The 14085-nt window shown below is 41.2% G+C and overlaps 1 protein-coding gene across 1 annotated transcript in view; it reads right to left on the bottom strand.

Moving 5' to 3' along the window:
* Positions 1-14085, bottom strand: part of LOC140464957 (collagen alpha-6(VI) chain-like) — a 139595-nt gene that overhangs the window by 100311 nt on the left and 25199 nt on the right. Inside the window, exons 4-5 of the mRNA XM_072560628.1 lie at positions 6208-6825; positions 2601-3188 (exon numbers count right to left, since the gene is read on the bottom strand). Coding sequence (XP_072416729.1) covers positions 2601-3188; positions 6208-6825 — 1206 coding nt within the window. The remainder of the gene's footprint in view (positions 1-2600; positions 3189-6207; positions 6826-14085) is intronic.

Below are 14085 nucleotides of genomic sequence, written 5' to 3'. Positions count from 1 at the left end.
CAGAGATTAATGAATTTCTAGTTACCAATGACATCAAGGGAGATGGGAATGTTCTTTTCAGGAGATGATCATCCATGATCTAGAAATGCAGCATACGCTCAAGGGGTTCATTGGCCCCTACTTTCCTAAGCCTTCAATAGTGCCGGTAAGCACTGGACTAAGGAAAGGAAGTTCTATGGTTAGGAAGTGGGTTGAAAAGGAGTCAAGGGTGAAGATCATAGAAGGATGAACTTGTTGAAATCAGGGAGATATGGTGATATACATAGTGGGAAGTAAGGGGAAAGCTAGAAAGGATGGAGACAAGGAAGGAGCCAATCAAGCAGATAACCTTTGACAATGAAAAAGTCTCTTCAACATTGCAGTTGGAGGGGAGGGTGAAATGTGGTAGAGGAATGGAGAGGCAGCAGGTTATGTCAATATATGATGTTTGGCAATAGCTCTATCCTTCAAGACCACTAGGCCTTTGAAATGGAGATACAGCCATATTTGAAATGGCTCATTGGGATGTAGCAGTGGTCAAGCTCGTCAGTCAAATAATCAGCACTATCAAATAATCAGCACTGTCAAATAATCAGCATTGTCAAATAATCATCACTATCAAATAATCAACACTGTCAAATAATCATCATTATCAAATAATCAACACTATCAAATAATCAGCACTGTCAAATAATCAGCACTATTATCACTATCAAATAATCATCTCTATCAAATAATCAGCACTATCAAGTTTGTGACTATCAAATTTTAATCACGTGAAGGGGCAACATCAATTGTGGGTTAGCAGTGGTGATGGAGGGAAGGGTGGAGGTGGTCAAGCACCTTGTGATCAGGGTGAGAAAGCATGACAATTAATAAGCATAAGGGTGATTAAGATTGAAAAAAGCTGAAATGGAGCAGTAGGATTATAGAGGCTTGGAGCTATAAGAATCATAATAATAACGAAAATTATTAAGAAATGGGATCTTCATATTAATTGGAGAACTTGTTGCTCAGTGGAGAAAGAAATAGCTTATGGTTTGGTGTTGCCTCATTAGCTATAGTGGAAAGCTGTTGATTCCACACTGAGATCTCAAGACCAATTGTCCACACACATCATGCTGGCTGGGACTATTGCATCTTTTGATGATCACTGAAGTTTGAGTTACTGTTAAAGGTTGCATTTTTGTTATATCAATCTAATTATTGTATATTACGTTGTATGAGCTGAATGTAAACATTTTCCCATTAAAACATTCTATGTTCATATTTATAATGGCCACCAATGGAGGTGCAAGTGTGCCATCAGTGTTAGGATGTTGTCAATACAATTTGGCCAGTATTCATAGGCAGCTTCCATTATACAGGGAGTTCCCAATTTACGAATGTCTGATTAATAAATGTTCATACTTATGAGTGCAACCCCATACAGGGGCGTTATTTTAAAGACCTGGCATATAAACATTTCCTGTACTTAAGAACAATTACTTTACATTGTCTTGCATTGTGTTCCAACTTGCATACAAATCGACTTGCAAACAGAATCAAGAATGGAATCTGTCCTCAACCTGGGGACTGCCTGTAATTGTTGATGGAGGAAATTATAACACAAACCTCACACTCAGGCCAGAAGGCATTACGGTAAAGAGAGGAACAAATCCACATGCGAGTTCTCTATTCTATCATTATTACTGATCCCTCCAACTTTGGTGGATTCCTGAATTTCTTGTAGCTATTTCTGCCTCATTGGCACTGTTTTTCTTGTGGAAATCCATAGAAAAGTCACAGTTGAAGAACAGGAATGGCTGTGTGGAATTTTGCAGGCAGTGTATTTAACTTTTCATGTGCAATGGCAAAAGAGGGATATGTTTGCTTTCAAAATACCCTTCATTCATCCAATGGTAATTGCTGATTTTGTATGGCTTATTGTAAAGATTTCCTTCCAAATTAATGTTCTAAAGATGTAAGGAATATTAATGAATATTACTTACAACAAATGTAATAAATTGGAAAAAAAATAAATATTTAGCACCTTTCATGACTTCACAAGATCATTGCTTTACAGTCAATTAAGTAAAAATGCAGCAATTAATTTGTGTAGAACAGGATAGTACAAGCAGCAATAAGATTAGATTCCCTACTAAAGGAAACAGGCCCTTCAGCCCAACAAGTCCACACCAACCTTCTGAGGAGTAACCCATCCAGACCCATTCCCCAACCCTATATTTACCCCTGGCTAACACAATGGGCAATTTAGCATGGCCAATTCACCTGACCTGCACATCTTTGGATTGTGGGAGGAAACCCACATAGGGAGAACATGCAAACTCCACACAAACAGGTGCCCAAGGTCAGACTTGAATCTGGGTCCCTGGTGCTGTGAGGCAGCAGTGCTAACCACTGAGCCATCATGCCAAGGCAATGATCAAATAATCTTCTCCTACATTGTGCGACAGGATGTTTTTTTTTATTCCTGCTAAGGCCACAAGGGCATCAGTTTAAAGTTTCAACACAAAAGGCAGACTGTACAGGACTCCCTCAGGTGAGACGGTGACTAGGCCAAGATCAGCAATTATCATAAACGTTAAAATTGAGTCATGAATGTAGCTAATTGCACCAACCTTGGATGTGGGCTTCAACTGTCTTGCACACGGACTCTAAGATTTTATTTGAAATTTCTTTCATTCCAAGAAAGTTTGCAACATAATAAGCATATCTCTGAACTGGTCTGCTGGAAATATCTTGAAATTCCTTCTTTCCTTGGATATTAATTCCGATGACATAAATCGTGACTCCGCTATTTCTCAGTCTGTTGGCAGCATCGTCCACCTCAGTGATGGAGTCACCGTCGGTGACCAGGATGACAATCTGCTGCACATTTTCTGCTGCCCTGCTCCCTGCTGCAGGAACAAAGTGTTGGTTCTGCAGGAACTCCAGGGTCCTTCTAGTATCGGTCCGACCTCTCTTCTGTTGCAACCTCTGTAGGTAGTTCAGAACGTCACTCTTGGATGAATATTGATTCAGCAGGAATTCTGTCTTTGGATCGTCACTGTACTGAACCAGCCCAATCCTTACTTTGTTTTCTGCAATATCTAGGCCATTAACGAAGGTGTTGAGAAACTCCCTCACTTCTTCGAAATTCTCATCACTTACACTGGTTGAACCATCCACCACAAGGACGATATCAGCAAGTGTGGCTTTTCTACAAGCTGAAAACACAAAAAGTAACAATTTCTCATAAAACGCTTTTAGATAACTATAGTGGTCAGCAGTGTTCACAATGTACCTTTATGCAATCACTACCAATCCCAGCCCCACCCTCAACTTGAGGGTTAGGAATAAAAAGTAACACTTTCTTTGAACAAGAAAATTCTAACTATTTACACCTTATCTCTCTCTCTCTCTCTCTCCATCTATCATAACAAAGGAATCATTATGTAAGGCAGTAACATATCAATCCTGCTGACTACTTCAGGCAATTCATTCAGTCCTCATCCTATACTTAGAGAGTCATAGAGATGTACAGCATGGAAACAGACCCTTTGGTCCAACCCGTCCATGCCAACCAGATATCCGAACCATTCTAGTCCCACCTGCCAGCACCTGGCCCATTTCCCTCCAAACCCTTCCTATTCATATACCCATCCAAACGCCTTTTAAATGTTGCAATTGCACCAGCCTCTAGCACATCCTCTGGCAGCTCATTCCATACACATACCACCCTCTGCATGAAACAGTTACCCCTTAGGTCTCTTTTATATCTTTCCCCTCTCACCCTAAACCTATGCCCTTTACTTCTGGATTCCCCGACCCCAAGGAAAAGACTTTGTCTATTTATCCTATCCATGCCCCTCACGATTTTATAAACTCCTATAAGGTCACCCCTCAGCCTCCGACGCTCCAGTGAAAACAGCCCCAGCCTGCTCAGCCTCTCCCTGTAGTTCAAAGCCTCCAACACTGGCAACATCCTTGTAAATTTTTTTCTGGACCCTTTCAAGTTTCACAACATCTTTCCAATAGGAAGGAGCCCAGAATTGCATGCAATATTCCAACAACAGCCTAACCAATATTCTGTACAGCTGCAACATGACCTCCCAACTCCTGTACTCAATACTGTAACCAATAAAGGAAAGCATACTAAATGCCTTTTTCCTTATCCTATCTACCAGTGACTCTACTTTAAAGGACTTATTAAGCTGCACTCCAAGGTCTCTTTGTTCAGCACAATTGTTTGAAACTTTTGCTGATTTCGGTGAAATTGGGCCAGCAGGCAGTTTAAACCATCTGTAAAGCTGGTGGCTGTGTGGTTATCTTACTCGTAGTTCTGTCATTCAATGATGGTGAACAAGTGATTCACATGGTAATGGTCAGACATACATCAAATACCTATGGGAGTAGGCAGCACTGCAGGCCATTAGGATATCAATATCTGGTCAACTAATTGACCATAAGCTTCTTTATTATCCAATGGCACTGCACGGAAGGAAATATGGCAGGTCTATAACAAGTCACTAACCATTACCATTACACCTACTTTGAGATGGCCACAATGAAGTACTGTAAAAGAATTCAGTAAAGGAATCACTGTAGACCTATGCCACCTGCTGGATAGACTGGTGTGGCTACCCTGAAGCACAAAGCTTGCACATGCAAGGTGACTAGTGTTAAACTATGGTCTGTACATTCTTTACATGACTGATAGTTGTAGTGAGAATCATTTCAGGCAAAATTCCTTCTCACAACTATTTAATGTCTTGACTTCAGCATCAGCCAAAGAAGACACCAATTGCTGAACTTCAGCCTTCCTGGCCTGCAGACTCATTACTACATGTGGGGATCCATTTCTCTTCACACTGACCACTCTTATATCTGTGCACCCAAAGAGTTAATGATTCGCTTTGAAAGTTCACCAGAAGATATGACCCTCTCCTCTTATGCTGTTTTTTTTCATTTGCCCTCAATTCCCATTATGCTTGCATGCATGCAACTTTCATCTTTATTGGTCTTGCCTACCTTAGGCCCATCCGTTATCAGCCCCAGCCTGGGTTGTAACTGGAAAGCGTGAATAAGCTTCGACTGGAGAACTAAGTGCCTTTAACACTTGGGAGTCAGTTAAAAATAGAATGGGCCAAACTAAAAACTGACTAGATTTGAAGGTGAAAACTGAATACTAAGTGACTTCTTTGATAACGTTACAAGAGTCCTGGACAATGAATGAAAATAAGATATAATTCTGATTCCAGTCAATTTGCAATTGGAGTTATGTTCGTGTGCAATGTGTTTAGTGGATGCTGTGAACCTCTATTTTTACCAACAAACACAGCAAGGTGGAAACTATGAAAGATCAGTAAGATTTAAAGATCCATATACAAAAATCTTTAAAATCCAGTGGACAACACTTAGAATAATTAAACCAACTTTGTAATGTTAACCCTTATATCAAAGGGGCTGGCAAACAAAGGGGAGACAGATATTCTATTGTGATGTAAAGCTCTGGTTAGACCAGATCTGAAGGACTGCAGTCAGTTTTAAGCACTTCTGTCAGAAAACATACTTTGGATAGATACAGCATAGAATAAATTAACAACTTTAGCCTTATTATGGGGGCTAGTTGTAAAAACTTGCCTTTCCTTAAGGATGCGTTTGAGATGTTTAAGATGAATTAAGGATCTAATAAGTAAATAGATGAAAAAAAATTAATCTGCTGGAGGACTCCAAAACAATAGAAATAATCTAAGTTTAGTTATGACATCAGGACAAATACCTTCATGAATAACATTTTGGAAATCGAGAACCTCTCCTGCAAAAAGCTACTATGACCACTTCAATTGAAAACATTGAAACTGAGATCTGTAGATTTTTGTCAGTTAACAGCAGTAAAGTGGTAAATGGTGGGCAAATGAAGTTAGTTAGTATGCACATCAGCCATGAACTAATTGAATAGGCGATTTGAGGGACTGAATGGCCTTCCCATTTTTCCATCATGCTGAAAGGTAATTAAGTCTTGGCATTTTCCACAGTCCACTACTTTCAAGATTACGTCATGTGTCTGTTATTGGGATCCAGCAAGAAAGGGAAATGGGATGAGACACAAAGAGAAAGGTAGAAAATGTGTCTAGAAAAGGAGTTAAATATAACTAGACACTGTATGAATATCAAATTTAAAGAATAATAAAAGGCAAACAATACGTAAAATTGCCAAACTGGATGGCTTCTGAGGTACAATACCTGGGGAAACTTGTGAGACCTGAGATAAATTACGAGTCACCTCTTCCACCCTGGTACAAACGAATTGGATGACAGCCTGTGAAATTCCCCTTAGGGCTGCAAAGTCTGCCACGTTGTACACATAGTTGCTAGCTGGCTTACTGGCGATTTCCTCCAGCTCTTTCTCCACAGCATCCTTGATGCCAATGGCGTAGACGGTGACCCCTCGGTCCCTCAGCGCTTTTGCTGGTAGTCCAACACTATCCTGGGATTGCCCGTCAGTGATTACAATAGCCACTTGTGGTACTCCCATTGATGCCCTGCTGCCCGCTGACTCCACGAAGTGTTTGTTCAGCATAAACTTCAGGCCCAGCCCAGTTCTTGTTCCTCCTCCTTTGTACGGCAGCTGCTGTAGATACTGCAGAATCTCATTCTTATCACTATAGGAATTCAAGAAAAACTCAGTGCGAGGAGTTCCACTGTACTGGATGAGGCCTATCCGAACTTTGTCCAGCCCAACATCAAATCCATTCACAAGGGTGTAGAGAAACTCTTGAATCGTTTTGAAGTTCTGGATCCCGATACTCCATGATCCATCCACCAGGAATACGATATCCGCAAGAGAGGACTCACTGCAGGCTTCAAAAGCAGAAGAAGCTATAGTTATTGTTACAATCAGTACAGGTTAATATTCATTAAGCTCATTGTAATTCATTATGAAACTGAGGCCCACATCAATAATCTGTTTCCTCACCCATGCTTTGTTAATGGAGAGCATGCAAAGTATAAATTAGGAATGTTTTTATAGACTCCAGTAAATCACCTGGAGTTGTATGAAAACCTGATAACGTTACAGTGGGAGCTGATGCAAGGAAATTCCGAGTGACAATTAGTTCTAATATTGGAAAATCTCAGAGTGACAAGTGTCTTCCAATAACCTTGCACTTCTATTTTCTATATTTGCTGTCATACTTCATTCTCATTGCAGTGAAAAGTATTTCCAACACAAAGGATAAAGTGCTTAAGTTACAGAACAGCTCCTGATGAGGATGGGAACCAATACAAGTTTCAAAATTGAAGTACATCTGATTGCAGTTGGTTGACAGAGAATTGAGATTTCTCCAGTTCTGATTTGGAGATGCCAGTGTTGAACTGGGGTGTACAAAATTAAAAATTACACAACACCAGGTTATAGTCCAACAGGTTTATTTGGAAGCACTAACGTTTGGAGCACTGCTCCTTCATCTGGTGGTTGTGGAGTATAAGATCGTAAGACAGATGTTTCAGTAAGATTAGGGAGGGTGGTAAAAAAGGAGGGGGGGTGGCATTGCTAATTAGAAATGGTATAACGGCTGCAGAAAGGAAGTTTGATGGGGATCTGCCTCTGGAGGTAGTATGGGCTGAAGTCAGAAATAGGAAAGGTGCAGTCACCTTATTGGGTGTTTATTATAGGCCCCCCAATAGCAGCAGAGATGTGGAGAAACAGATTGGGAAACAGATTTTGGAAAGGTGCAGAAGCCACAGGGTCGTAGTCATGGGCGACTTCAACTTCCCAAATATTGATTGGAAGCTCTTTAGATCAAGTAGATTGGATGGGGCGGTGTTTGTGCAGTGTGTCCAGGAAGCTTTTCTAACGCAGTATGTAGATTGTCCAACCAGAGGGGAGGCCATATTGGATTTGGTACTCGGTAACGAACCGGGACAAGTGGTGGGCTTGTTGGTGGGTGAACATTTTGGTGATGGCGACCACAATTCTGTGACTTTCACCTTGGTTATGGAGAGAGATAGGTGCGCACAACAAGGTAGATTTTACAATTGGGGGAAGGGAAATTACGATGCTGTAAGACAGGATTTGAGGAGCATACGTTGGGAGCATAGGCTGTTAGGGAAGGATGTGGTGGAAATGTGGGACTTTTTCAAGGAGCAGATACGACGTGTCCTTGATATGTATGTACCGATCAGGCAGGGAAGAAATGGTCGTGTGAGGGAGCCTTGGTTGACGAGGGAGGTTGAATGTCTAGTAAAGAGGAAGAAGGAGGCTTACATAAGGTTGAGGAAACAAGGTTCAGACAGAGCAGTGGAGGGATACAGGATAGCCAGAAGGGACCTGAAGAAAGGGATTAGGAGAGCTAAGAGAGGGCATGAAAAATCCCTGGCGGATAGGATCAAGGATAACCCCAAGGCATTCTATGCATATGTGAGAAACCTGAGAATGACGAGAACGAGGGTAGGTCCGATCAAGGACAGTGGTAGGAGACTGTGTATTGAGTCGGAAGAGATAGGAGAGGTCTTGAACAAGTACTTCTCTTCAGTATTTACGAACGAGAGGGACCGTATTGTTGAAGAGGAGAGTGTGAAACGGACTGATAAGCTAGAAGAGATACCTGTTAGGAAGGAAGATGTGTTGGACATTTTGAACAACTTGAGGATAGACAAGTCCCCCGGGCCTGACGGGATATATCCTAGGATTATGTGGGAAGCAAGAGAGGAAATTGCAGTACCGTTGGCAATGATCTTCTCGTCTTCACTGGCAACTGGGGTGGTACCAGGGGACTGGAGAGTAGCGAATGTTGTGCCCCTGTTCAAAAAAGGGAATAGGGATAACCCCGGGAATTACAGGCCAGTTAGTCTTACTTCTGTAGCAGGCAAAGTAATGGAAAGGGTACTGAGGGATAGGATTTACGAGTATCTGGAAAGACACTGCTTGATTAGGGACAGCCAGCACGGATTTGTGAAGGGTAGGTCTTGCCTTACAAGTCTTATTGAATTCTTCGAGGAGGTGACCAAGCATGTGGATGAGGGTAGAGCAGTGGATGTAGTGTACATGGATTTTAGTAAGGCATTTGATAAGGTTCCCCATGGTAGGCTTATGCGGAAAGTCAGGAGGCATGGGATAGAGGGAAATTTGGCCAATTGGATAGAAAACTGGCTAACCGGTAGAAGTCAGAGAGTGGTGGTAGATGGTAAATATTCAGCATGGAGTCCAGTTACAAGTGGAGTTCCGCAGGGATCAGTTCTGGGTCCTCTGCTGTTTGTAATTTTTATTAATGACTTAGAGGAGGGAGTCGAAGGGTGGGTCAGTAAATTTGCAGATGATACAAAGATAGGTGGAGTTGTGGACAGTGAGGAGGGCTGTTGTCGGCTGCAGAGGGACTTAGATAGGATGCAGAGCTGGGCTGAGGAGTGGCAGATGGAGTTCAACCCTGCCAAGTGTGAGGTTGTCCATTTTGGAAGAACAAATAAGAATGCGGAATACAGGGTTAATGGTAGGGTTCTTGGTCAGGTGGAGGAACAGAGGGATCTTGGGGTCTATGTACATAGATCTTTGAAGGTTGCCACTCAGGTGGATAGAGTTTGTAAGAAGGCCTATGGAGTATTATCGTTCATTAGCAGAGGGATTGAATTCAAGAGTCGTGAGGTGATGTTGCAACTGTACAGGACTTTGGTTAGGCCACATTTGGAGTACTGTGTGCAGTTCTGGTCGCCTCACTTTAGGAAAGATGTGGAAGCTTTGGAGAGGGTGCAGAGAAGATTTACCAGGACGTTGCCTGGAATGGAGAGTAGGTCGTACGAGGATAGGTTGAGAGTTCTCGGCCTTTTCTCGTTGGAACGGCGAAGGATGAGGGGTGACTTGATCGAGGTTTATAAGATGATCAGAGGAATAGATAGAGTAGACAGTCAGAAACTTTTCCCCCGGGTACAACAGAGTGTTACAAGGGGACATAAATTTAAGGTGAAGGGTGGAAGGTATAGGGGAGATGTCAGGGGTGGGTTCTTTACCCAGAGAGTGGTGGGGGCATGGAATGCGCTGCCCGAGGGAGTGGTAGAGTCAGATTCATTGGCGACCTTTAAGCGGCATTTGGATAGGTACATGGATGGGTGCTTAATCTAGGATAGAAGTTCGGCACAACATCGTGGGCCGAAGGGCCTGTTCTGTGCTGTATTGTTCTATGTTCTATGTTCTATAAGACACAGAATTTATTGCAAAAGTTTACAGTGTGATGTAACTGAAATTATATATTGAAAAAGACCAGGATTGTTTGTTAAGTCTCTCATCTTTTAGAGTGAGCATGTTGGTTTCAGCTAACCTCAGTTCAGACCTCTCAAATCCGATTATCCTTCACAATTGAATAAAATAATAGCATCTACGTGAGATGAGGAGTGCATATAGAGGGAAAGGATGGGGATAAAATGTCCCTACTGACAGCCACATTGCTCTTCGGTCCATTTCCTACAACCATTCCTTACAAATTCCTGCATCAGCCTCAAGGTGACTCAAGGTTGTTATGAATTAATGGTTACTTAATGCTGCCTTCAGCACTATTTCACTATTTCACTACTTCACTGTTTCATGGGTCAGAAACAAAAGCAAAAATTGCTGGAAAAGCTCAGCAAGTCTGGCAGAATCTGAAAAAAGAATCCGAGTTAACATTTTAGGTCTGGTGACCCTTCTTCAGAACCGATGAGGCTCAACTTAACAGCAATCTAGGTTTGTTCAATACATCGCATCAGTTTGATCTTTTACTATAAATTCTGTGTCCCATGATCCTGACGAAGGAGCAGCGCTCCAAAAGCTTGTACTTCCAAATAACCCTGTTTGACTCTAACCGTGTGTTGTGTGATTTTTAACCTCATTATTCAAATCCTTGAAGGGGCACAATGGATTTTACAGTTCGCCTCACAATTTGCTTTCTCCAACCTTATATTCAGCATTTCAGAATTATGATATAATATTTTGGCCTGGAGCATTGACATATTGTATTGAATTTTTCAGTGCAATTTCTCTGCTTTCAGCCCAAAAGATTGCAGGATTTTAAGCACAAAATTCCTTCAATGAAAATCAAGTTTCTGCACATCATCCTGGGGTCCAGCCCACAAAACCTGCCACGTTTGCAGGGTGAATTAATCACTAAAGGACATTTCCATTATTTACAAACTTTCAAGGAGGCTCCAAATATGTTTATTGTGCTCTGAGGAAGGGTCACTGGACTCAAAATGTTAATTCTGATTTCTCTGTACAGATGCTGCCAGACCAGCTGAATTTTTCCAGTTATTTCCGTTTTTGTTTTGATTAAACTGAAACTTTTGGACATAAAGACATTAATGTGTATAGCTGTAAAGGTCTTTTCTTTTTTTCTTTTTTTAAAATTTGCTCAGGAACTGATCAAAATAACCTATCTTCAGGTATGGTAGTAAGAATCTTTGACTCTTCCTCCTTAGCAGAGAGAGATAGTGCTGAAGTCTAAGATAACCTTTTTAAGATCACTGTTGATAAGGTTATTGTTTATACAACGTTCTGTAAACTACTTACGCTCTTACTCATGAACAGTGCCTTCTGGGAGACCATTAGACTGAGGATAGTGAGCAGGGCACCTTCTCTGTTAAACACCCCACATCCTGCACATAGTCATAGAGATGGACAGCATGGAAACAGGCCCTTCAGTCCAACTCATACATGCTGACCAGATATCCTAAATTGATGTAGTCCCATTTGCCAACATTGGCCCACATCCCTCTAAACCATTCCTATTCATCTTTCCATCCAGATGCTTTTCAAATGTTGTAATTGGACCAACCTCCACCACTTCCTCTGGCAGTTTCCACCCTCTGCGTGAAAACAGTTGGCCCTTAGGTCCCTTTTATATCTTTCCTCTCACCTTAAACCTGTACCCTCCAGTTTTAGACATCTCATCAGTCTCTCCATCATGTGATCTCTTACATCACAACTGATGTATATTACTTTTACATATTTGAGGATTAACGCTTTAACCCTTTACAAAAAGCTGATAGCAACCCTCTCAGATTGCTGTCTTTATATGGTCCCTGATCTCTCTCCAAAGTCTCACAGGAATAAACATTGTAGCAAGTTTTATCGGTCTCTCTGATCTCATTCATAATTTGGTGGTTGAGGAACTGTTCTTTTAAGTTTTCATTTGAAAATGTCAGCTCTTTGTTCATATTGTCTTCCTGGTTGACTGGATAGCTAATCCATCTTAATAATGCTTTCTTTTCCCATTAAAACTAATGTTCTTCTGCTTCATCTTCTTCTTCACTTCTCTTTCTGCCAGAATGGAAGGGGTTTGTTGTATGAGCACGTTTTCACTCCTTGGCACTTTTCTTCGTTTGCCTAGTTTCCTGCATTTTTGTTACTGCTGCTGGCAAGTTCTTGGTCATCAAGGAAGTGAATGCCTTTACCTCTCTTGTGCTCTGTGTGATTTTCTATATGTTAGCCCATGTAATAAATATCACTGAGAGATGGCTTCTTATTGAGTCTTACATTTAGACATTTATTAACCATTAACTATATATCTTAATACGTCATCTCAAATGTTTATGCACACTCTGCTTACTTAGATTACTGTATTTATATACAAAGTTGACTGCTAACTAAATGACTGACTAGCAGGACTAGTGGCAGAGCATAAGACCACTTATCCTGAGAGGTCACGTGTTGTTATGCCATCAAACTTGCCTTTTTGGAATCTGAGCAATTATATAATTTCACCATCTTTCCCTTTGAAGAATAGAAATCCATTCTGAGAAGCTTCTACAAGAATATACATCAGTAATTGTCTTTGTACATTATGACAATGCTTTGGTCATAGAGTCATATGGGTCACAGAAAAAAGGCTCTCTGGCATCAAGTCTGTGCTAGTCAAAAACAAGGACCTAATTATTCTAATTCTTTTCTATCACTTGGCCCATAGCTTTGTATGCCGTGGTATTACAAGTGCATATCTAAATACTTCTTAAATGCCATGAGTGTTTCTGCCTTGACTACTCTTACAGGCAGTGAGTTCCAGATTCCCACCACCCTCTGGGTGAAAATAAATGTTCTTCACATGCCTTCAAACCTCCTGCCCCTTACCATAAATCTATGCCCCAGTCATCAATCCTCCACCAAGGGGAAAGATTCCTTTCTGACTACCCTATCTATGCCTCTAACAGTTTTATACATCTCTGTCATGTTCCTCCTCAATCTCCTCTGCTCAAAGAAACCAGCCCCAGTATATCCAAACTTTTTTTATAACTAAAGCTCTGCAGGCCAGGCAACATCCTGGTAAACATGCTCAATATGACCAGATCTAATCCTTGTATATTCACCATGACTCATCTGTGTAGCTTCATTATATGATGTGTTTCTTGATGGATATGCATCATGCATTATGGATATCTGGTTACTGTCTGACATTATACATTCATTAGCAGAGACATTTTCTTGAATGATGGGCACTTAGTCATATACAACTCAGCTGTTTTGCTGTTGGATTCAACCATTATTTTTGAAAACATTGTATGACCTCTACTATACTCAATGTGTTGTAGTATATTTCCATGGACCTATTTGTCTGATCAAAGATCTTGAATTCTGATGCTATGTCTCGGTCAGTATGGGCTAACAGTCTGCTCTTGTGATATACCTTTGTACCATTTCCATTATTCTATTCAACAATGCGTCATATACATATGGTTGGGTGGTAAAAGTAGGTGATACAAGGGCTGGGTAGATCTGTCATCCAAACATGAGAACTGCTGGTGAGGGCAAACCCTTTCCTTGTGGAGTGGAACAAAGATTTCATATAGTTATCCAAATATTTGACCAATAGCTTTGTATTTAATGATCATAGGCTTCACTGTATGAACATTGCCTTCTGGGAGACCATTAGATTGAGGATAGTGAGCAGAGCACCTTCTCTGTTAAACACCCCACTTCCTGCACATAGAGTCATGATCAGATATCCTAAATTAATGTAGACCCATTTGCCAACATTTGACCCACATCCCTCTAACCATTCATATTCATCTTCCCATTCAGAAGCCTTTCAAATGTTGTAATTGTACCAGCCTCCACCACGTCCCCTGGTAGTTCCCACCCTCTGCATAAAAAGAGTTGCTCCT

The sequence above is a fragment of the Chiloscyllium punctatum genome, chromosome 41, assembly GCF_047496795.1.
Source record: "Chiloscyllium punctatum isolate Juve2018m chromosome 41, sChiPun1.3, whole genome shotgun sequence".
In the NCBI taxonomy this organism is placed as follows: Eukaryota; Metazoa; Chordata; class Chondrichthyes; order Orectolobiformes; family Hemiscylliidae; genus Chiloscyllium; species Chiloscyllium punctatum.
This window is presented reverse-complemented; position numbering and strand designations above follow the sequence as displayed.